At 49.8% G+C, this 24,139-nt stretch overlaps 1 protein-coding gene across 1 annotated transcript; it reads left to right on the top strand.

Annotated features, from left to right (window-relative positions):
• The first annotated feature begins 15,157 nt into the window (after window positions 1-15,157).
• On the top strand, window positions 15,158-24,111 carry MLN (motilin). Its single transcript, XM_050911173.1, has 4 exons — window positions 15,158-15,274; window positions 16,804-16,920; window positions 18,335-18,443; window positions 23,900-24,111. Exons 1-4 carry the CDS (start codon window positions 15,158-15,160, stop codon window positions 24,109-24,111), a joined length of 555 nt encoding a protein of 184 aa, XP_050767130.1.
• The last annotated feature ends 28 nt before the right edge of the window (window positions 24,112-24,139 follow it).

The following is a 24,139-nucleotide window of genomic DNA, read 5'->3' as shown; positions in this document are numbered from 1 at the left end:
TGAGTGCTCCTGGGGAGGGAAGGAAAAGCCTCAGCAATGCTGATGTCCTGAGTTCCCTCCAGAGACAGTGCAGAGAGACCCGCACCAGCCTGCAGCCACACTTGGAGAGCAAGCGGGATAGAAAGAAGCTTCTCCCAGTCTCTTAGCACTCAGTTTGGGGTGCAGGATCCCCATCCCAGCACACACGAGACTGTGAAACCCTTCTCAGCAGGGTCGGTGCCAGCTTGGAGCACCGATGCTCCATCCCATCCAAACTCTTTCCCATTTCTTCTTCTGGGTCATGGGTGCTCCTTCTCCAGTCTCCAGGAGACCTGCCTAAGGCGCCTTAGTGAAGCTCTTCCATTAATCTCTGACATCTGGTGGCGTTAATGGCCCTGATCTGTTAATGCGGTAAGCTGCTAGCCTCTTTCTCACCACTGCCGTCCGCCAAGACAAGGTGGATGGAAAAAGTCAATGCTGTCTGGCTGGATGAATGAGGTCTTCTGCCAGACTGGAGTGTCTCAGAGCTAGAGGACAGGAGCAGAAGGCTAAGGGGTGTGGGTGGGATGAATGATGTCCTAATTGCTGACCCGCTGATCTGTCTGCAGAGATCCAAGAGGAGCAGAACTAGGACGTGGTGAGAGTAAGTGGGTCACATCAGCCTCAGGTGCCCTGGGACAAGGACTCCCCACGAGATGTCTGTGCCTCTCAGAAGTATCTCACTGCATGTCCTGTGAAACCACCAGTCATGAAATTCCCAGTCTAGGTCTTCCTTGAGGGGAAGAGGTTGTTGTGGAGAAGTCCCATGGCCTTACTTCTCATAAATCTTTCCCTGGAGGTATTTCATGCCTCTCCTGGCCATAGTCAGGCTTCTGGACGTACAAAAGTTGGGCACATTTTTGCAGAATTGGTTGAATATTAAAGGAGACCCCAGAAATGCTAATACACATAAGCAGATGTGCATCTCAATTCCAGTGTGTCCCTCCCAACTTCCATGGTAGAAAGCAACTCTTTTCAGCTAAAAGATTTCACTATGATGGTCCACCTTCAAAAGACTAGGACCTTGCTGTCAGTGCCAGAAGCATCTGAAAGCTCTGGTGCTTCTCCAAGGTTTTGTATGCGAATACGGTTATCTCATGGGAAAGTTAATCTTCATCTCCCAGAAAGTAATTTTCACCTCCCATCTCTGTGAGACTTTCTGCCACATCTTTGCGGTGTCCCGTCTTCTCCTGAAAGAGTAGAGAGTTGTGCAAATGAAGCACAGCTCTGAGGAGAAGAGGTGAAATGACAGTCTGTTTTGGGTGGTGGGGGAAAGGATCAGCAGTATTTTTTGCACAGAGATTTTTTTTCCTTGATCAGTGGACCCTCTCCATTTGCTCTTTCAGCTAAGGTGTGGTGCAGATTTGGCTTCAGGCATGGTACTCAGAAACGTTTCATACAGAGGACTGCCAACAACTGGAGCAAGAGGACTTTCACCTGACCTTCACCTACATCTGGACCAGGACCTTTCCCCTTTTTGGGAGCTGAATATGGAGCAGGTAAGCCTGAGTCGCCTCTGCCGTGCTAACAGGAGGCTGCCCTTCCTAGCTGTCCTCATGGACTCAGCTTTCTCCCCCTGCGAGCTGAGGACGGTGTTTCGGTCATTACCCCGAGGCTGGTGGATTTAGAGCTCTCCGCAGGTCAGTGACAGCCGGAGCAATGCTGAAGGCCTCGCATAAACTCAGCGTAGGAAAATGACACCGGAGAGGATAGCTGGTTCCTCCAGGACGTGTCCTGAATGCAACCTCGGTTCCCTCTTCGTCTCTGTCACAGAAATGGAAAGTGATGCCTTTAATTTGGTGTCTCTTAGCAGGGGAACTTTATGGGCTGTCTCCCAGAGAGCTCTCAATTGTTTTCTATGCTGACTCTACGACGAAGAAGGCAATAGAAAAATTCAGGTCCTGTTTAATGCGAGAGGAGAGGCTTGCTTTCTTTGTGTTTGTCCTTAAGAAAAGGAAGGGGTTTCTTCCTTCTTGCAGGTTTTTTCTGCTTTGCTAAGCAATTTGAGATGAGACTGTCTCTTATTCATTGTTTGTCAGCACATTGCGTGATGGAGCCCTGACTGCTCTGGGCTTTCATGTCCTGTGTAAAGCAAGAAATGATGATTATAATCAAATAACTAACTTGCACTGAGCTGATACAGTTGGTTCACTGGGCTTGAGCGACAGGCAGAGCAAAGCACGCGGATGTGCCGGGGGAGCTGGGTTTCCCAGAGCGGTGGCAGTTGGGAGCCCTTTGCGGTGCCGTCCCTGTGCAAGCGTCCCGTTGCTGCTTGGGCAAAGGCACAGGAGCGACTTGCCCATGGGCACACAGGGAATGACTTACAGAGTAAGGTGTAGAGAGACACAAAAGCAATAGAAATCAGTCGTGAAGCAAACATCTGTGCCTAAATTCTGGTGACGGACGAAGGCACAGGACCTTGAACCTTGGCCATGAGCACCAACGCTGAATGCAAAACGGTGCCAAGCTCGCTTTTGTGCTTTTGGCTGGTTTTGTAACCTGCTGCCCTGAATCTCCTTTCTGGAGGGGCTCATTCCTCCCTGGTGGGCTGGGGAGGAGGCAGGAAGGCGCAAATATTGCGGTGCCTCCTGGTACCCCCGGCTACCCTGGCAAGACCTCATTTCCCCATATCAGATAGCAGCCACCCGTGGCCGCTGCACTGAGCCGCTTACGCCGGGCTTGTGAGCTCCCTCGCCAGGAAACGGGTTAAAGAAAGATAAAGCTGGAGCGTTATAGAGACCATATGGAGGGGAAGAAAACCCTTTATCCTGTAATTGGATTCGTTCCCCAGCAGAGGTGAGGCTGAGTGGAGCTGACAGGTTGTGATGGGCGAGGCGCTGCCAGGTCCCTGTCCAAAGCAGGATGTGTGTGCACAAACTTGTAGATCAATCCATTAAAGTGGATCAAATAGATTTAAATGTGTGGCAGGGAGAAGGAGGACACAGATGTATTTACAATTTGGTTCGGTGGGCTGTTCCTCCCCCAGCAGGGATTAACTTGGCCGTGGCTGGCAGCTCCGAGGAGGCAGCCGTGCCCTCTGCCGGCAGCCACAACGCCGGGGCTGGCTGCCTGCCACTCCTCCGGGCTTGCACAGTTGCATCCATCCAGGACAAGGATCTGGTGGTGCAGAGGCAGGCTCTTTGTACCATGCCCTTGCTTCTGTCCCAAAAAATAAGGGCGCACAGAAGCCTGTCTCCTGCCTTGCTCACAGCCCCCAAAGGGCTGCACCCACGAGGTTTGGGCAGGAGGAACCGCAGCTCCTGTTTTCCGTGCAGGTTCCCCGTCACAATTCCTTCTCCAGGCTCTCCCCACCAGCACAGCCTCGGAGGGGGTGGATGCACCAGAGCCAGAAGGCAGCTGGGAAGTGGGGAGAGCTTCACCACTGCCAACCTCATCTCATGTGCATGGTATTTGCAAGCAAGCAGGCCCCTGTCACCTCCCAGGCTTTTCCTCCTGCTGCTGATCCAGGTAACATCTCTACAAGCACCGTAGGATTTCCTTGGAGAGATAGAAAGTCTTTGGGATCTGTCATTTTCTTGCCAAGGAGCTGAGCAATCCTGGCTCAGCTGTGAACCTGCACCACTCCGTGTGGTGCTGTCAACACTTTTAACTAAGTGATAAACCAGGGCTGTAGCAGAGTAGGCAGGTTTGCAAGACAGGCTCACCAGCCACGCAGCACCACGGGACGAGCAGCCAGCACAGCCCAGCAAAGCCAAGCAGCCCGAGCACATTTCTCTGTATGTTAGCAGCTGTGCAAGGGAGCAAGCCATCCTCTGACGAGGGTGATGGCCAATGCAAGGGAGAAGATGCTGTCTGCTCCTGTGAGAGCTTCCCGTCTTGCAAACTGCAGGCAATCCCTTGCTGGATTTTGTTCTGGTTTATGGGCTCTTTGAGCCAGGTAGGTGTTAGGCAGCAGTTAACAGGGAGAGCTGGGAGACAGGGATCTATGTCCAGCTCTTCTCTCCAAGCTCTGCTTTGCCCAACTAGTGGCAGGTGCTTAACTGCAAAATCAGAGAGGCAAAAGAAAGGCTTTCATTTAATTCCAGAGGGACGCAAGAGCATAGCACCACCGCCTTTGTTCTGCGGTGTCCAGCAGTGCCTGCTGTGGCCCAGCTTTGAGAACGGCTGAGCAGTCAGAAAAGGAGGTTTAGGCAAATAGAAATAATCCAGCTTTTTTATTTTTAATTTGTAAATCTCATTTGAAGTTGAACCCTGTTATTCCTGAGGGCCTTATTGTGGATGTTCGTAACCCTCTGCAGCGATGCTTTATACATGCTGTTTAGTTTTGTCGTAACTGGGTCAATTTTTTTCATTCCTAGTGTAGAGCCCTTGGTTTTCTCTGTGGAAGCCTGGAGACTGCTGTGACACGGCCAGCTGGGTTATAATCTTTCAGGAAACAGTACAGAGGAAATTTGGGGTTTGCTTGCTTGTTTTCTGCTTTCCAGCAGGGCTGTTCCCCGGTGCCTGGCTGGGCTGGCTCCTTGCTCCAACGTCCCTATGGGACCATGAACAGCCGACCTGGTGTTCCAGCTCCCAGAAAAGCCCCGTCCTGGTGGTACTTTGGGTGTCCCGGGAAGAATCCCTCACGTCACTGCCCTGGCCATACTCTCAGCCAGACGAAGAGCCCCATCCCCTGCCTTTTGCCCCATTTTGAGGCCACTCTTCCTCTTGGTGGCAGCTGGGTCTCCTGCACCGCAATTCATTTTTGTCCTCTTCTTGCTGTTCCTGCTTTAAAGCCTTCTAGGGATTTGCTCCAGACCAAACGTGTCCTTTCTCTCCCTTTGCCCTTCATCCTGTAATTGGATTCATTTCTTCCATCCAGCCCACCCTGGACTTCTCCCCATCCCTTTATGTAACGATGCTGGCTCTGGGCTGTGCTGCTCGGGACTTGACCTGCAGCCACTGAAACCAGCGGAGGGGTCTGCACCGATTCCTACTGCACGTTGAATCCCACGTTGGTACAATGACTTTTTTCTTTTGCGGTTCCTGTTCCCTTCCCATTTGCTGCCTCTTTTTCCCTTCCACGTGCGATGTGTGCTCCCTCCAGCCTCTGCATCGCTCGTGCAGCAGTTGCATCTCTGCACGAATCCTCTGAGCACGCGGTCCTGCCCAGGAGCTCCTACACCCCGCATGGCACGAGAGAAGAGGTAAATGCAGCAGCCCCACACAGATGAGCAAAGCAATGGCAGGATTGTCTGGAAAAATGATTGATTTTTCCACTCCTTTCATTAATATTTATTCGCCTTAATTCCCAATCTTTACTGTTTAGCTCTCTAAAGCCTTTGCGGTTGAGAGGCTTTCACTGAGGTTGCTATTCATCACCTAAGCAAAATAACCATGGATTAAACGAGCATTTTATCAAATTTGAGTCCTGTGCTGGAATCAGACTTTGCTGGACAGGCCCAAATGTCTCTGCAGATCTTTCTGCTGTTGTCAGAGTTTTCCATCTGGTTTTCCCGGCCCCATGTCCCAGCCGGGATCGATATGCCGCTGTTTCGCTGATCACCAGGTTTCTCCCATGAGAAATACTCACCAGTGAGCACGTTGACTTGCCATGTGCACTGTCTCTTTTTTGCCCTGAAGGCATTTGACCCTGTTTCCTTGTTGCCTTGCAGAATGAATTGGTGCCTTGAAAGTCTGAAAGGAGATAAAGCAGCAGTAAACTCTTCTCCCCTGTTGCAGATAAACTGCTATTAACTGCTGAGGGTTTCTGGAAGGAGAAGGGTGACTCTCCATTGAAAGCGCTGATAAATCCTGGGCATCCAGCATAATCCAGTCCACTGTATCAGGAAATCTCTTGGGAGCTGGCAGCATTGAGCAGAGCAATGCCTTTTCATGCGACAGTTCTCCCATGGACAGATAATTTCCATGGACAACAACTGCAAATGCTGGCGGTTGGATCCTGACTGCTTTTGCCTCCCCTTTCCTTCTGAGCTAAACAACCGCTGCCTTCTGCAGCGAGACGGGGCTTACCTGCAAACTTCATCTGCAACGGTGACCACAGGACTGAATTTTGCATCCCGTGTGTGAGCAAGAATATCATACGTCATCCTCCTGCTGATTTGACAGTGCAAGCGGCCCTGCAAAGCAGCAATTTAATGCACTTCTTGGTGCCTTAACGTTTCGTCTTGTTATGCTTAACCTGATATATTGTTGTTTGATATGGGAACAGTAGGGGGGGTAAAAGGAGGTAATAAGAAAATAAAAGGTCAGTGGGTGCCTGGTGTGTGTAAAGGCTAAATTGCTCTTTCATCAAATCTAATAAATATTCCCTGTGAGTGGGGTAGGGAGCTCTTTTTCTGAAATGCTAAGTGATTTCCCTGCCTCAGAGCCTCAGCCCAGGACTTGGATTATCAGATGCAGGCAGGGTCTCCCACCGCCGGCCGTGGCACCTCGCCTGCCCCTGCGTCACCGCCAGCCAAGCCCCGCGTCTGCAGCATCCCGGGAGGCCAGGGCGGCAGGGTGCGAAGGGAGAGCAGCCATCCGCGAGGGACGAGCCAGCTGCAGCCCCTCACTGCGCATGAAACTGCATTTTCTACCACTCCTAAAAATATTCCTGAGCCTTCAAGTGAAAACCCGGTGGTTTGGATTTGAAAACCAAAATGGAAACAGATGAGATGCATCCCATCTTGTTTTCTCACCTCCTCTCCTTTCTCTCTTCACTTGTTCCAGATCAGGGAGAGAATGGCAAAGGAGTGACCAAAAAAGAAGAAAAACAAAGCAAGGAAACATTTTTCTCTTGTTTATTTTTTTACTTGTTTCAGAGACTAGAAAGTTTTTATAAGCACAGAAATCTGTTTTATTAAAAAAAGGGATTTCTTTTTAATTTTTTTTTTTTTTTTAAATTCCAGTGGAAGACGATTGTTCTGGGATAGGACACTTTGGCCAGTGCCTGTCTCTTCCACCGCTGGTAGAGAAGCTAAATGCATCCAGGCTATGTCCAGAAACACGTTTTCCTCTTGCTTTTGTCCTTCCATGGAGAAACGGAGGCAGCAGGCAGAATTTCCAGGTGTCCCTAATTTTGGGGTGTCCAGGTCACCTCAGGCCCAGTTTCCAGAGAGGCTTTGGCATTACGGGGTGCAGCACTCATTTGTCAGGCTTTAAATGCCTGTGGGAAGCTCTTACAGGGGCGTTGCAGACCCAGAGGAGCTCGGTGAGTTGCTGAGGGTGTAAATCGGCGCAATCCTGCTGGAGATGGGTCTGCTGCAAAGATGCTGTTCCATCCGGGGTCTCTTGGAGACATTGGTGTTGAAGAGCTACAGAGCATCACATTTGCAGGTAAAACTGAGATCGCTGCCTCTGAAAGGCGAGCGGTGGGATGCTCCCTACCCTCTGCTGCACATCCAAACCTTCACCTCCTTCCCCATGTCTGACCTGCACCTTATCCACAGCTCACTGCCACCAGCAAGAAGAGCCTCCGGTCTCTGGGTTGGCTGTAGGAACCAGGCAGAGTGGGAGGCGAGAGAAACAACGTGAGACAAATTCCCCATTAATCTAAGAGATCATTATTTGCTGTTAGAACCAGGAGAATGAACTGGTTTTGGGAGTCAGCAGGAGTTAAATCCTTGCTATTGATTCTCACCCAGCCCGGCTGCGCAGCCGTGAATTACCGTGAATTATACCGCTGAGCAGTGGGGAGAAATTAAAGTGGGCGCCAGGCAAGCGTGGGGACAGGAGGGGGAAGTCTGCGCCCTTAAAATATTTATGCTGCAAATTAACGTGTTTTAAGCCTGTGATTGTTCAAATATTTATCTAGCGTTAATATTTTGAAAACTGCATTAAAATTTGCCACTGGTGCTTTATTCATTAGGAGCGTTCAGCAGCCACAGACGGCAGCGCCTGCTAAATCTGTAATGTGTCCGTGCAGAGACAGCAGCTGGAGGATGGTGCCTGGGCTGTGAGAAAGAGCTTTCTGCTCCTACTTCCAAAGCAGGGAGCCTAAAATGAACTCCTTACCCATGTTAACTTCAGCTGTGTGACTGCAGACGTTCAATTCAGCAGAGCATGCGCCAGGTTTTTGACCTATCTGACTCCAAGCAAAAATAATTTAATGTGATGTGCTGGCCCCATCCAAGGAGGTTGTTGGCTATGGGGGAAGAGAGGGTGATTTGGCCCACCGTGGCTGTCAGGGCTAGTGCTGTGGCTCTGACGCTCACCCCCAAATTGCAAGCTTTGCTGGGGGACACCCCAATGCCTGACCAAGAGTCAGGCGGAGCGGCAGTGCAGGATTTCAGTCCTTCACACTCTCCCCACGTGCTCTCCACCCGCTGCGTTAGCCTAGGGCTGAAACTCAGCTTCAGACTCACATTGGCTTCTATCTCCTGTTTTTTATGCAACCCACTTGCCAAAATACCCCCAGCACAGAGTGACTTGGAGGGAAAAGTACAGGACATGGAGACAAATGCTCAGTGTCGCTGGCACAGGGAGCTCATTTTCCCTCGATTCCCTGACATTGCAACTGATACATGGCTTAATGGACTTTACTACTACTGCCAGTTTCCTGTTAAAACTACTCCCAATTATGGCAAACGTTTAACTTTAGGTACGAGCAGAACTGCAAGCAACTCCATTTTGCACATCCCATTTTTGTTAAGCTTCTAGCCGCTGCTGCAATTTTGCTTCATAAAACAAGGAGAGTTTCAGGGGGCCTGCAGATTGCATATTGTTACAGGGACTGCAGCGGGACAGATTTTTTGCATTATAATGCTAGGCAGTGAGATTTCCAGCTGTGACTTTTATTTTCATTTATCCTCATTTTACATTGGTGATGGGGACATGCCAAAAGCTGTTTTTATGGACTGGGCAAACCTAGAGCAAAAAGGTGCCTGTTGCTCCCACCTACTCTGGTGCTTCCACTGAAGAAGTCTTGCAGTCAGGTCCCTTCTTTTCAGCTCTCCGTTTCCTTTCCTTTTTAAGTACTCTTGCATAATTAAGAGGTGAACCTCGCAGACAGCATCCGGCTAATACAGATATGATTAATTTTCATCTTCCCTTTTTATTTTAAAGGTTGTCCTTTCCATTGCAGAAAACTTCATCGCAGATGGATGGGAAACCTGCCAGCCAGCCACATTTTTGAGGTAAAAGGGGACAAGACATGGGAAAGTTTAGTGCTTTGAAAAAGTGACCTTTCTTGGTAATTAATTTGTCACTTCCCAACACCATCTGCTGACTCGTCAGCTGCATCCATCATAACCATGCAAAAAATACTGGAAAAGTCAATTAAAATGAGAGCCGGTGTCAAATGGGCTTTGGGCAAATTCTTTAGCAAAGGGAGGGAAAAAAAAAATAACCTGTCGTGTAATGTCCTTTTCATCAACACACGTACACATGGTTCCAGGGAGAAAAACTATGTTGACCTCTCTGGAAGTTTTATAGCTAGGATCACTTCATTGCCTGGTGATAAGCTGCAGTAAATGCACAGGGATCTGGGAAGCATCTTAGTGACTGCCACAGTTTTGAAGGCGGGGTTTGGCCCAAATCGAGCGTTATTGACTGTAGTGACAGCAGCAAGTCCCTCGCGAGGACCAACGTGCGCTGCAGTGTGTACAGGTCGTATTGACTAGCTGCGATGGAGCGAGGTGAGAAAAGTCATTTTACAGGCTTGGGCAATAGTTCTTTTCCCCTTGTCTCCAGCAAATACTGCCAGTGCTTAGCTTTCAACCAGCCAGGCAGGCATGCCGCTGCACACCCCTGCTATAATACCCTATAAAGCCATTTGATGCAGGAGGATTTCATTGCTTTCCCCAACTCATTTTTTTCCTCTTGCATCTCGCCTGGTTGCTCTCAGGTTTCCTTGCGCGTAGCCACCCGTCTGTGAGAAGCACCAGGACGTTTCTGGCCTGATCCCAAACCCTCCTGCATCAGCGCCTGTCTGATGGCCTTGGGAGAGCAAAGATGAGATCTCATGCAAGTCACTTGCTCTCTCTGCATCTCATTTGTCTGGAGAGAGATGTCAGTGCACAGTTTTGTGTCCCTGAGGGGGATCAGTGCGTCCAGGACTGTGAGATGCTCAGTTATGATGGTAAAAGGGGCCACATGAAGACTCAAAATGGACAGATAAATCCCCTGGACTGCTTTGATATCATAGAATCATAGAGTGGTTTGGGTTGGAAGGGACCTTAAAGATCATCTAGTTCCAACCCCCCTGCCATGGGCAGGGACACCTTCCACTAGACCAGGTTGCTCAAAGCCCCATCCAACCTGGCCTTCAACGCTACCAGGCACGGGGCATCCACAGCCTCTCTGGGCAACCTGTTCCAGTGCCTCACCACCCTCACGGTGAAGAATTGCTTCCTTACATCTAATCTAAATCTACCCTCTTTCAGTTTAAAGCCATTACCCCTTGTCCTATCACTACATGCCCTTGTAAAAAGTCCTTTTCCAGCTTTCTCGTAGGCCCCCTTTAGGTACTGGAAGGCTGCTATAAGGTCTCCCCAGAGCCTTCTCTTCTCCAGGCTGAACAACCCCAACTCTCTCAGCCTGTCTTCATAGGAGAGGTGCTCCAGCCCTCTGATCATCTTCACGGCCCTCCTCTGGACTCACTCCAACAGGTCCATGTCCTTGGACTCACTCCAACAGGTCCGTGTCCTTCTTATGTTGGGGGCCCCAGAGCTGCACGCAGTACTCCAGCTGGGGTCTAACCAGGGCAGAGTAGAGGGGGAGAATCACCTCTTTCGACCTGCTGGTCACGCTTCTTTTGATGAAGCCCAGGATACAGTTGGCTTTCTGGGCTGCAAATGCACATTGCTGGGTCATGTTGAGCTTCTCATCAACCAACAGCCCCAAGTCCTTCTCCTCAGGGCTGCTCTCAATCCATTCTCCACCCAGCCTGTATTTGTGCCCCGACTCATGTGCAGGACTTTGCACTTGGCTTTGTTGAACTTCATGAGGTTCGCACGGGCCCACCTCTCAAGCCTGTCAGGGTCCCTCTGGATGGCATCTCATCCCTCCAGCATGTCAACTGCACCACACAGCTTGGTGTCATCAGCAAACTTGCAGAGCGTGCACTCAATCCCACTGTCCATGTCGCCGACAAAGATGTTAAGCAGCGCCAGTCCCAATACCGGCCCCTGAGGAACGCCACTCGTCAGTGGTCTCCACTTGGACATCGAGCCATTGACCGCAACTCTTTGAGTGTGACCACCCAGCCAATTCCTTATCCACTGAGTGGTCCATCCGTCAAATCCATGTCTCTCTATATAGAGTTGAGGATGTCATGTGGGACAGCGTCAAATGCTTTGCACGAGTCCAGGCAGATGACGTCCATTGCTCTTCCCTTATCCACCAACGCTGTAACCCCATTGTAGAAGGCCACCAAATTTGTCAGGCATGATTTGCCCTTAGTGAAGCTATATCGGCTGTCAGCAACCACCTCCTTATTTTCCATGTGCCTTAGCATAGTTTCCAGGACGATCTGCTCCATGATCTTGCTGGGCGCAGAGGTGAGACTGTCTGGCCTGTAGTTCCCCAGGTCTTCCTTTTTTCCTTTTTTAAAAATGGGGGTTATGTTTCCCCTTTTCCAGTCAGTGGGAACTTCCCTGGACTGCCACGACTTCTCCAATATGATTGGGAGTGGCTTAGCAACTTTATCTGCCAGTTCCCTCAGAACCTGCGGATGCATCTCATCAGGTCCCATGGACTTGTGCACCTTCACGTTCCTTAGATGGTCTCAAACCTGATCTTCTCCTACCATGGGCAGTTCTTCATTCTCCCAGTCCCTGCCTGTGCCTTCTGCGACTTGGGTGGTGTTGCTGGAGCACTTGCTGGTGAAGACTGAGGCAAAAAAGTCATTGAGTACCTCAGCCTTCTCCATATCCCAGATAACCAGGTCTCCCATTTCCTTCCAGAGAGGGCCCACGTTTTCCCTCATCTTCCTTTTATCACCAACATACCTATGGAAGCTTTTCTTGTTGCCCTTGATGTCCCTGGCCAGATTTAATTCTATCAGGGCTTTAGCTTTCCTAACCTGATCCCTGGCTGCTCAGACAATTTCTCTGTGTTCCTCCCAGGCTACCCGTCCTTGCTTCCGCCCTCTGTAGGTTTCCTTTTTGTGTTTGAGTTTGTCCGGGATCTCCTTGTTCATCCACACAGGCCTCCTGGCGTTTTTGCCTGACTTCCTCTTCATTGGGATGCATCACTCCTGAGCTTGGAGGAGGTGATCCTTGAATATTAACCAGCTTTCTTGGGCCCCTCTTCCCTCCAGGGCTTTATCCCATGGTACTCTACCAAGCAGATCCCTGAAGAGACCAAAGTCTGCTTTCCTAACATCCAGGGTAGCGAGCTTGCTGTGCGCCCTCCTCGCTGCCCTAAGGATCTTGAACTCCACCATTCCATGGTTGCTGCATCCAAGGCTGCCCTTGAGCTTCACATTCCCTACCAGCCTCTCCTTGTTGGTGAGAACAAGGTCCAGCATAGAACCACTCCTCGTTGGCTCCTCCATCACTTGGAGAAGGAAGTTATCATCAACGCATTCCAGGAACCTCCTGGATTGCTTATGCCCTGCTGTGTTGTCCCTCCAACAGATATCAGGGTGGCTGAAGTCCCCCATGAGGACCAGGTTTTTTTGTAACGCTGGTGGGTCAAACTTCATTCTGCATTATGCTTATTTTATGGCAACGTTGTTATTATTGTGATTTGTCCACATTACAGTAGAAATATAATTAAGACACAGGCTTCATTTACCACTGGTACACTCACATCAGAAATGCTTTATCCTGAAGGCCTCCTAAGCTAAATAGACAAGCTGGGAGAGATGAATTTCTCCATCTTATAGGTGGGGAAACTGAGGCAGAGATCCCCTGTCCAGCTGTGGGACCCACTGGGAACAGCTGCCAGCCTAAAGACAGAAGCCTGGGGAGGAAGGAAAGGGGATCTTCCTGGAAACGAGAAACTCCTAAAAATCCAATGCAGATAACAACGTTCCTTGTCTGGCAAACTCATTTCCATGCACGCCAGGTAGCTCTTCGTCAGCTCTGCTGGAAGTGTGGGCACCTGCGCAGGTAAGTGATTGCACACCGGTGCCTCTACACGTATATAAAGGGTGGGAAAGCCAGCAGGAGCATCCAGGCACGAACAGGAGCAAGAAGAGATCGGACCTCCAGCATCCCGTGGCTGCACTCGCCAGGTAGGTGCTTGGTCTCTACTCCCATTTGCAAGGTCGGTGGGGTGGGCACTTCATGGGTGCTCAGGTAGGTGCTGGTGTTACCAGCACAGGTTGGCTTCAGCAGAGAGCGCTCTGACGAGAAAGAGGAAACAAAGTCGATGCTTAAACAACGGGAAAGGTGCTTTCTGCTCATCCTCCATCGCAGAGCATCGATTCCACCAGCTCCTGCCTCCCTGCTTGTCGTGAGCACCCAGCAGACACCAAAGTGTGCTGCAGAGGCACAGGGAGCCCCGGGTGCCCTCTGCACTCGGGGAGCTGCTTTGAACAGACAGAAAATGAGTCACAGATGGTTCCTATTGACAGTAATGGTTTGATTTTTTTGGAAGACAGCTCAGTAGACAAACATCCTGTCTTGTCACTGTGCTCACGCCAGTACCACGTGGATGTTCACCCCTCCTGCCCCCAAACTGGCATTTCACTCCATTTTACACAGGCATAAGCAGAGCTGGGCAATGCTGCACCCAGCCCCATGCGACCGCAGTACTTTGTTGTGCTGATGCTGAACTTGGGATCCTCCTGCTTTGTGCTTTCTCTTTGTAGCTGGGAAGCAAATTCACTAACAATGAAGTACATATCTGCCTGGAGAGGCATCGAGCTAGAGATCTCAGGTCTGAAAGACATGTCCTGCTTACAAAATAAGGAAGGGACATTCAGAAATGACATTTTTTGACTGGAGTAATGTGGGGGGTTGTTTCTCTGGGGGGAAGAGGGAGCGAATCGATTCACAAAGGGATAGTCAATAAGAGATGAAGGAGGTGACTGGGTTTATTTCTTTGTATATGGTAGTATTTTTTTGCGGTGATAGAATAAATAGAAAGGCACAAAAGATTGATGCTACTGAGATAACACCATGTTATCAGGACATACGTATATCAACACATTGTATTACAAGGGGAGAGCCTGAGAAATCCTCTTTTGATCACTGCAGCAAACGGTACATCTGGCTGGGTCACCCAGGGCGATGTCCCAGTGCAGGTGACAGCTTTGATGACCCAGTGTGGGTGGGCAGGGGGGAGATGGCACCGGTGCTGCCCTAAGGGAGAGGAGCGGGGCTACAGCCGCCTTCGCTCGCCGTCAGCCCTCCCCTGGCCTGGCACGCAGTGGAGGGATATGACTGGCAAGTGCTACGGAAAGGGAATATTTATTAACTTCCACTGGCCTTCGGTTCAATACTAGCTGATATTTATGGGAAATCTAATTTAGGGGTCAAATTTGACCTGACAATGTCTTTTCAATAACGTCCAAACCAAGAGGTTTCTGAAACTAATTAAGGATCAGGCTCCAATCAGGTAAAGTAGTTAAGCTGTGGGACCAGACTTCATTAAATTCGTCCAGAGAGAATATTTTAATATTTAAAGAGAACATTTAATGTTTACGTAAGTCCTCTTCTGACGTGAAGTCGCTGTTAAATCACTTCAGAAGGTAGTTTTTAAAGCCCTTTATACTAGGCTTTTATGGAGCTGGGCTGGCAAATGCCCTTCCCAGCTCTCTTGGACCCAATGAGGCTTATTAAAAGATTCAGTCCATCAAGGAAGGTTTTCAGGGGTGAGGAATATGAAAACAAAATTTATCAAAACAGCTGTCTTAAGGTTTTTCTCTCTTACAGCATCACTCTGTCTCCCTTGCTGTCAGTGGGATTGATGGGAGCATTTTGCTCTGGATGTGTGCGGGTCTTAAACCAGTACAGCTGGAGGGCTAAAGCTTGCAGAACAGAGGGAGTCTTTAACAGTACTGAAGGGCTGGGCTTGAAGTCTCTGGAGATATTGCTCAAGAACAAATCTGTTTACAGAAAAAGGTTTGAGAGGAGAATTGTCAGTCAAGACACTTCTATTCTCAGCTCAGGAGCAACTGGAAGAGTAAATATACCTCTAGTTAGCTGGTGGATAAATTAGATTGCAGCCAAAGGGATTTCTTGTCAAACGGCCCTCTCCACTATCACCCTGGTATCTTCTTTCCTGTGTCGTTCAGACTCTCACGATGGTTTCAAAGAAGGTGGTGGCCAGTTTGCTCTTGGTGTACGTGGTGTCTATGCTGGCTGAACAGACCGAAGGCTTCGTGCCCTTTTTCACCCAGAGCGACTTCTGGAAAATGCAGGTAACCCCTAAGAAATGTACTGCAGGGGCTGGAGCCCTGAATAAACCAGGAAAGGTGTTTCTTCCTCCCTCATCCCCCAAGCTCTGCCGGTGCACACCGTGCCACTGTCATTCCCATTGTCTGCCCCTTCTGTTCAAACAGGAGATACTATGACAGTGGCAGTCCCTCACTCGTCCCAAAGTTAAGGGCTATGGGAGAGGGCAGAGACAACTTTTAAGATCTGAGACTAGAAAGGAAGAGCTTGGACTCCTTTACGTAAGAACTAAAAGACCTGTGTGGGTTATCATCCGCAGCTAGTGGGTCTCGTTTTTCTTTCCTCCATGCTAGTGGCTGTAATTTTTATAGAGAAGCTGCAGCCTTCCATCACCATACTGATGGGTCTTTTTGTTCTAACAAATAATTAACCATCCTCCAGATGGTTGTCACCTCTGGGATGTGCAGAGAGGAGAATGTTTTTTCTTTTGATGTGAAACTAATACTGTTGAAAGGTGTCAGGCAGGCAGCCTCAGAGACTGCATCTTCTTAAACACAGCCGAAGTGAGCTTCCCCGCACGACACAACCCATTGATACTGGGGAGAAATCTTGTTTTCAACACCTATCCGCTCACTGGATAGCAATTGCTTTTTGTGGGGAGTACAGTCATCCTTCAGCCTCCTTGACGAAGATGATGGGGACCCACGCACCGTCCCCAGATCGATTGTTCATACATCACAACCCTTGTAGCTACGTGTCTGCTACTGATTGAGGGTCTTCTAGATGTACGTGGGTGAAATCAGTCTTCCAAAGGCTGCCCCTCCTCTGAGCACGCATTCAAACCAAAGCGAGTGCGCAGCAAGCAGTCAGTTTGACTCTGAGCACAGCCTTCGCTGCATTTTACATGCCCTGTCGTGTCTGTCATATCCCAAAGCAACTGTGGCTTTTCTCTTTGGGCTGGGAGGAAAGGGAGGGTCCTGAAGCCAAGTTTAGCCCCATAAATGGGAAAGGACTGACATTACAGACCTGCAAGAAAGGCTGGTAATATGTAACGTCTCTCCATTTGCAATGAGGCTGTGCAGCCTTTTATTAAACTTCATTGCCACTGCTACAGAACAGAACCAGGAGCAGGCCTCTGCAATAGCTCTGTAAGGTCAGTATACTTGGCTACCGCATCCTGCTGACAGGGTTATCTTGCACAGATCAAAGGAGTCGTCTACGAGTGTGTGTTTGCTACAGATCTTTACATGCAATCCTGTAACCCGACCTTACACCCAACATTGCAGCCTCTGCTGCATGTCAGAATTACAGTCCGCGAGGCCATGCTGACCACAGCTGACTGGTCCCTTCCCAGTGAGCTGTGGGCCTGCGGAAGGATGCCGCATTGGCTCCAGGCAGCAGTTAGACCTCCAGTCCCTCCGGTTTTGTGTCTAGCTCTGCAGGCTCCTGGCTGCTGGGCATCACACTGTTGATATGGTGCAGAGGGGGTTTGGTACCCGCACGATGCTGCGTCCCAGCACCACTGCCCCATTTGCTCTCTACTGTGAAGTTGCAGAAAAAGGAGAGGAACAAAGGAGGGCAGAAGAAATCCCTGACCTCACTGCAGCAGCTGGAAGAGGAAGGCTTCCCTGAGCAATCCGGTGCAGATCTCAACAAGGTCAAGACCATCCAGGTATGTTGAACCATGCGACTCTAAGGAGCCCACAAGGACACACAGGGGGACAAGTAGCCCAAGAGTCAGCCCACAGGGCTTGGCCACAGAGGAGTGTTTGGTGGTGCCGCGTGAGAAGACAGCGGGTGTTATCAGGGAGCTCACAGTCAATATAAAGGAATACCACCCGTTTCCTGCCAGCCCTGCCAGGTAACTGAGCAAGGTAGCATCAGAGAAAGGTTTTACCTCCACCTTATAAATTATCTTGGACATTCAGCAGCGTGGTCACCCCTCAGACCCACCTGGCTTCTCCCTTAGGAAGATGGAAACAACATGAGGTCTGTCTTTGCCATTCAGTGAACAGCAGCCAACTGCAAGACAGGAATTTGCAGCTCTGCTTCAGCTCTGGGTTTAACTTGTCACTTTTTCACCCAGCTCCAGATTAGCTGCCCGGTGTCACCTCCGATCTCACAGTCCTCTGCACTGGAAAGACCTTATTTATAAACCTGGGCCCATACAGCCGCACCCCCCAAAGTCTGTATACAGAGCAGAAAATTGCCAATTTTAGGGATTTAAGTGCCAGTCTAAGCCCTCAAAGGCATGCTTACCTGGTTAGCCAAGTCTGAAAATTGTGCTTTTCCACTTGAACACAGGGAACTCTTTGCCCTGTCCGTGCAGGCGCTCCTGCGGTAAGCTCGGCCATTCTCTCTGCCAGCAAAAGGAGCGTGTAGGTCCACCCCAAACTGCGGGAGAGACTGAGCGGGACAGGCAGCGGGACTAGCTAGACTGGAATTTGGCCAAGACGCAGGTTAATGTGCAACTACTCTCGCAAACGTGGTGCACCAACAATCAGTAATAGGATTTAAACAGCAAGGATTCACAGTTCAAAGCATTAAATAACTGGCACATCCCAGTGTCTTAACACCCCTCCCCGCTGCAACCACAAGCCCTCCTGTGCCTCCAGCAATGACCGGAACAACTCTGTTTACTTCGGGTACATCTGAGCCACAGCTGGCTCAAAGTCAGTCAGTCTGGAGGCAGGATGATGTCTCATCCTCAGTCTTTACTAAGGCAGGGTGCTTCACCAGCATCAGTAAAGCTGATGGCTTGAAGGGTCAAGATGTAAGATAGTGGAGGATTAGAAGGTTCAGAAATTATTTTCTTCTTTACAGTCTCTGTTGCCAGGAGGTACCTTTATCTGTGTTTCTGAGTCAGCCCATAGATGATCCAATGCATGAAAACTTTGGCACTCTGAACAGCACAAGATTGCATTGACTTCAAAACGTTTCTTCTCCCTATATAAGGATCATCCTCTTCCCTTCAAATCAGCCCTAGACCCTCTACCGACTTGAGCAAAGAGGGGCCAAAGCACCCCAACCTGCCTCCCTCTGCTCTCCTCAGCGTTTCCTTCTGACTTTTCTGGCTTCCTCCACAGCTAGCTGTTCCTGTCAGAGCGGGGATGTGGCTCACCCCAAGGCAGCTGGAAAAATACCAAGATGTCCTGGAGAAACTGCTAGCAGAGATGTTACAGGACACCCCAGACGGTACTGTCAGGAGGTTGATTTCTGCCTTGGGAATTCTGCCTTTCCCTCCTCTCACCAGCTCATCATCACGGAGATATTTATATTCCTCAGAAGGGCTTTTGTGTCATGTTTGCTCACTTTACAGAGTACTCAGATACCCCGCCCGCTCTCATGTACTCACTCTTCTTCTGGGAAGGTTATTCACTCTCTTAGGGTGCTGTCTGTGCCCTAGAGCTGATAGGGACTGTTGGCAGCATTGCAACACTTCCCAGCAGCTCTCCTTGGCACTGCTTCCCACTTCCCTACTCCTCCTCTCAAAGTTCCAGTCTTCAGGGTACAATTTCCAACAGAGCTTATAACACAAGCTACACCTGCGAGGCAGCTCAGCAGCTGCAGTCAGATCTGAACACCTTGCTCCCTGCACAGGGGCTTAACACTAACACTTAATTACAGCTAGAATTAGCTGCAATTCAAGATGTTGACTGCTAACAAATCCAGCCCTGGGCTTTGCTCTTAGTGTATGGGAATTGCAACAGAAAATATCCAGGGGCAGTACGTTATGCAGCTATTCCTGCCTGCAGACTTGAGGGGTGGTGGAATGGGTCTCACTAGCGTTACCTCTGGACCTTTGTCTTATTTGGGCTTAAATGTCCCAAACAAGAGAGTCCCCCCTGTCCCTGTGGGAGTTGTTATTCTGCTTTGGCTGTGCTGATTTCAGTTCGCCTTCTAGCTTTTTAGCTGGGGACCTGAGAAGGAGGAAACAATATATAAAACATAGGAAAGACTGAATGACAGATTTAAGGACACTTGTTCTTTCCTCTCTTTTCTTTTTAGCTGACTGATATCTGCAGAATCAGAAGAGAAAGCGATGTAGCTTCCTAAAGCTAAAAGACTCCACTTATGTAAACGAAATCTGTAAAAGAGATTAACAACAAAATCTGAGGTGAGATAATAAAATGCGCAGTATAATTAAATGGAGGATTTGTGTCTTCTTTTCTGCATGCCTCTCAGCCAGATGGCAAGCAGCAAGTGTGGGAAAGAAGAGAGGGAGGGTTTCCAGTTCTAGAGAACATCACCGTCCTTCTGAGAAGTGCAAAGCATGTTGCAAAGCCTGAGTAATTAATCTTCGTGGACTAATAAGTTTTAGCCCTCCTTTTTGGCAATGAGGGAAACTGAGGCAAATATTTACCGGATCTCCTAGCCAAACTGGTGACACAAGTACTGGATGAGGAGTATTGGGTGGGGGACCTGGGCGTCCCTAACCGGGCTCCCTGCTCTGGACGCGGGAGGGCACCCTCTCCCACACTGCTGGGAGAAAGCAGGAGCCCTGATTTGCAGTTCCTACCTGTGCTCTTAACCCACTCTTACTCACTCAGGCGATATAAATCTAAATAACATTGTGAGGAGCACCTCTCCCATAGCTATGATGCGAACAGGCACAGCGTGTGTGAAACAACGCAGAGCTCTGGCCTTATTTCTGCCTCTCAAACAAACCTTGAGGTGAAATCGTAATTCCACTTGAACATATTGCTCTCCATTTACATACCTTTGGCTTATTTTAGAGCTGCTCCTCTATATTGGCAGCAGGAAATCCAACATATGTAAAGTAAGGACGGATGAGATCAATGGTATGTATGTGAATAGATCCAATTTCAATCCAATTTTATCCTCCCAACCTAACACAAATTCTGTTCTCACTGTGGCTCATTTAAATAGCTGTGTTTGTGCTAGAACAACACTCCTCGGTATGCTCTCTGCTGCAAGCCATCCCTTAGAAGAAAAGAAATCTCCCAATGTATAATGCAACATCCAGCACAGAGTGGATTCCAGCTTTAACATTTGATTCAAAGGCATACTCCTAGTCCATGGACTGATCAGCTCAGTGTAACTCAAAGTTTGCAGGGATTATTGCTGAGGCAGGTTGAGCTATGAAATCACTATAAATGAGTCTGAGCGGTTGGAAGATAGAAAATAATACATTCCATTAGGCTGAAAGTGAAAGCAACTGCAGGTACTGCTGGGCTATAGGAGCTCAGCCAGTGCAAATCAGTCTGCAGTGGAGTGATATCCATGGGAGATGCGGGATGGAAATCACCAGAGGAGCTGCACCACATTTACATCAGTGTTCAGCAAGATCAGAGACAAGGCTGTTTGCTTCAGAGGGGGCACTGCTGACTCATTCCTTCTGAAAGACCCAAACCTTTACCCCAAACAAGGGGGTAAAGAAGGAGAGTTTCCCCTTGAGGGGCAAACTGCTCCTAAAAACCCTACACAAGCTCCACTGCAGGTCAGAGCTGTCTCTATAGCATCCCCTCTTGCCCAGCACCTTCACTCAAGTGGTTTCCCATGCTGACAGCTCCCCTGTGCCATCTAGGAAGGAACATTGCCCAGTGATAGCAAGAAAGAAAGCGAACATGAGCCTCTTGGATTTGCTTCCTGGACCATTTCCCACCACGGTGATGGTGGGGCTGATGCTGCAGAGAGTTCCATAAGGAGATCCACCAATGTGACTTTGCTGGGATATCTCCTTTTCCTCTTACATTTTGACCCAGACAAGCTGCAGCAGCAAAGGTCTGCTTTTACCCTGGCGCTCTGTTGTGCCAATGGCTCTTCCCAGTTGACCCAGCTATAAATGACTTCAGGGATGTATGGCTGGTTGTGACAGTAACTGTATTAACCCCCTGTCTTGTCCTGCAGCAACAACTGTGCTGCCCAAATAGGCACAAAAGTGCAAGGGGGCATTCAGCTTTTGGAATTAAATTCCTTCCAGCCTCAGGGGCTTGAGCAGTGGGAAAGAAGCAGATATTCTTCTGCTGGAAGGAGAAGACAGATGAACCCCGGCCATGCTCCCAGGCAAGACTCCCACTGTCAGGGCTGTATCTTTTGTTAAGAAGCAAAATGGTCTCCCAGTTGCAGGACAGATCTGTATTTACAGTGCCCTGGAAGGCTGCTTTGGCAGCCAGCAGAACCTAAGTCCATGCCTGCAAGCAAGTAGGAAGATCTTGCCACTCCAGAAACCAAACAAGAGTTTCGTGGCAGGATGAGCAGCTGAACAGTTGGGGGAAAGAGGCAGGGAAAGGAGGCGAAGGAGGAGAGAAAAGAATGAAATCAGCACTGACTTTCTAACCTAATAAGAAGCTCGGCAGGCTGAGGACATGGCATATGATCGGGAGGATGAGAAGCGGTGTTCCTGGGTCACACCTGTGCGGCGGCTGTGAGCGACAGGGTGTTAAATTGGCACAGTCGGCTCCCAAGTAAGATTTGACACTTCCCCTGGTGACATATGCAGGACTGTCGTCCAAATGCCACGGGATAAGAAGAGGAGGTGGGACGGCGGGGTTTTTTTCAGCAGCCCCTCAGTCAGAGGTGGAAGGGTTCATCTGCTGCCCGTGCTTTTCGGGGTGCAGCATGCTCCCCTCTTCAGGCGCCTTATGAAGATGGTGCAGGTCTATTTCTACCCCTCTGCTTACACCAGTCCTCTCTTGATACTTCAAGAGAAGCAGACGGCACGGCACGCCTGCTCTTCACATTCAATATCTGAGTCACTGCCAGCAGGCCTAAGGCAGCTTCTGGACTAGCAGGGAAGGTGGAGGCTGTCCCCTCCTCGCTGTCCCATCTTCCCACATCCAGCTCAGGATATTTACAGCCAAGACATTCGAGAGCTACACCGTGGGCTGGGAAACTGGATTTTCACAGTCGAGCATCTCTGAGCATCACAGCCCATCTGCAGCATCGGCAGGCCTGTGCTCGCCCCGACAGCCTTTGCTGCTGCCCAGAGCTATGGGGATGACAAAGGGGCTGCAAAAAGCAGAAAATCCACTGTCAGCCTCATCATCGGCACTGTGGGCAGGGTGATGGGAACAAATAGGTGATTGTCCATGGGGATATAGGCTCTGTCATGTCTGAGAGACAGAGGGCTGTCTTCTCCTGCTGCCTTCTCCGTGGTGGCCAGGTACCTTCCAGGGAAGGCAGGGATGCTCCCAAGGGTTGTCTTGCTAGGGAGGAAGGGAGAGGGGTTGTGGATTTCTCTCCACAAAGAAGAGGCATCTGTTTCTGCTGAGCATCAGCGCCGCCAACCTCCCTTCTGCGAAGGAATCACAGCTTTTCCCCAGCCCTCCCGTTCTCGAACACCACTCCCATGTTCTCCACTCTGAAGGTCATGCAATGAGGCTGCTGGGCCAAACTCCGTCCTGGTGTAACTTCCCTGACCTCCAGAAACACAAGCAGCTGAAAGGATGGTTTTTGGGTTTTTTGCTGTTCTTTTTCTCCAAAGCAAGAGGAGTTAACTTAATTCATGGGCTTGTATCAGCTCAGGCTTAGATGCCAGCGTGCATTTGCATGTCTAGGCAAAGATTCTCCAAATTGAAAGCTGTGAGCTTACAGAAACTGTGTACTAAGAGCGTATTCTAATTCTGTGTTTACATTAGACACCGCTCCAAATTATTAGCTGTCAGTTGTGCTTTCCAGTTAGTGAGCAGGGGAGGCTTGGCTTAGCACGTTCACACTTCCCATCGGAACTGAGTATGCTCTTTTAATGGGCTCCCTGGCCTCTACTAAGTGTGTATTTGTTGTTGCTAACCAGATTAACAGATCTCAGCATCTTGTTGCTGCTTTCTTGCATAAATCAGGAAGAGCGAGGCGAGCTTTGTCTGGTGCCCTAAACAAGAAGGGCACGGCAGCAAAGTGAGCGTGAAAGGAGGGGTACCCCTAAAGAAGTTTTTAGGTTGTGAAGGCGCAGTTTAGCATCCCCAGCCTCATGGTAGCAAGCGGTGGGTGTCCACGCTGAGCTCTCCGGGAGCCCCCACCAGCTCCCACTTGCTGCAGGTCCCACTCCTGCGGGACCGCCAAGTTTCCACCGCTCCGGTATCATGCGTCGATCATAAAAACGGCGATGCACAGACAGCCTGCACGCATTCATCACTACTTTTTCATTATCTTTAATTAAATCCTGATATTACGCCACAGTATTTCAGCCACTTTCATTACTTTCTTTATAGGCGGCAGCAGGAAAAAGCAATTACTGTACATCACTGCCTTGCCAAAATAAATTTTCAAGTCGACACTTGTTTTTGCCTTTTTAGGCTGCAAAGTATGCAAGGAACCTCCTTCCCCAGCAAATATCCTGAGGACCCAGATCCTGATCCTGTCAGAAGTGGTGGCAAAGCTCCAGCCCACTTGATGGGTGCCAGTTAAATGACTGTAACTTGGCAGCGATGAGAGGGATGAGGAAAACGTGCGTGGGGGGTGGCAGGTGGCTGGGAAAGACACTTCTTTCTCCTCATAAATGTCCCTAAAAGAGTCAAAACATCGGTGTAGCTTGGTCGGAGTGAGGTGAGAGGTGCTCAATGCCCCTGCTTGCTCCTGAGGAGGGTCCCCCAGAGCGATGGGGCGGTGACACTGGCCGGCCCCAGATGCTGAGGCTGCTTTTGCCCTTCGCTTTCTCCATTTCTGCCCCCTTCCCCCTCTCCTGAGCTTAGCAACAGCTCCCGCCCGGCAGCCCTCAGAGGGGCCCTCCGAGAGGACCCCTGACCTCCCCAACATGGCGGAACCAGCGAACCTGCCTTCACAAGATGGCGGGAGCGGTATCCGGGAAGCAGCGCTTTCCCTCGACCTTCTCAATATGGCGCCTATCCCCCCCTCCTCCCTTATCAACATGGCGCCGGCCCTGCGAACAGAGGAGGCCGCATGAGCCCTGCGTTTGCCCTTCCCAAGATGGC

The sequence above is a fragment of the Gymnogyps californianus genome, chromosome 27 (genome assembly GCF_018139145.2).
Source record: "Gymnogyps californianus isolate 813 chromosome 27, ASM1813914v2, whole genome shotgun sequence".
Lineage (NCBI taxonomy): Eukaryota > Metazoa > Chordata > Aves > Accipitriformes > Cathartidae > Gymnogyps > Gymnogyps californianus.
The sequence above is the reverse complement of the archived record's forward strand: the minus strand, read 5'-3'. Positions and strand labels throughout refer to the sequence as shown.

Coding starts and splice junctions, on each gene's coding strand:
- MLN (XM_050911173.1), top strand. CDS start 15,158: ATGGTTTCAAAGAAGGTGGTGGCCAGTTTGCTCTTGGTGTACGTGGTG. Junction 16,921..18,334: donor ACAAGGTCAAGACCATCCAG/GTATGTTGAACC, acceptor CTTCCTCCACAG/CTAGCTGTTCCTGTCAGAGC. Junction 18,444..23,899: donor GTTACAGGACACCCCAGACG/GTACTGTCAGGA, acceptor TCCTGAGCTTAG/CAACAGCTCCCGCCCGGCAG.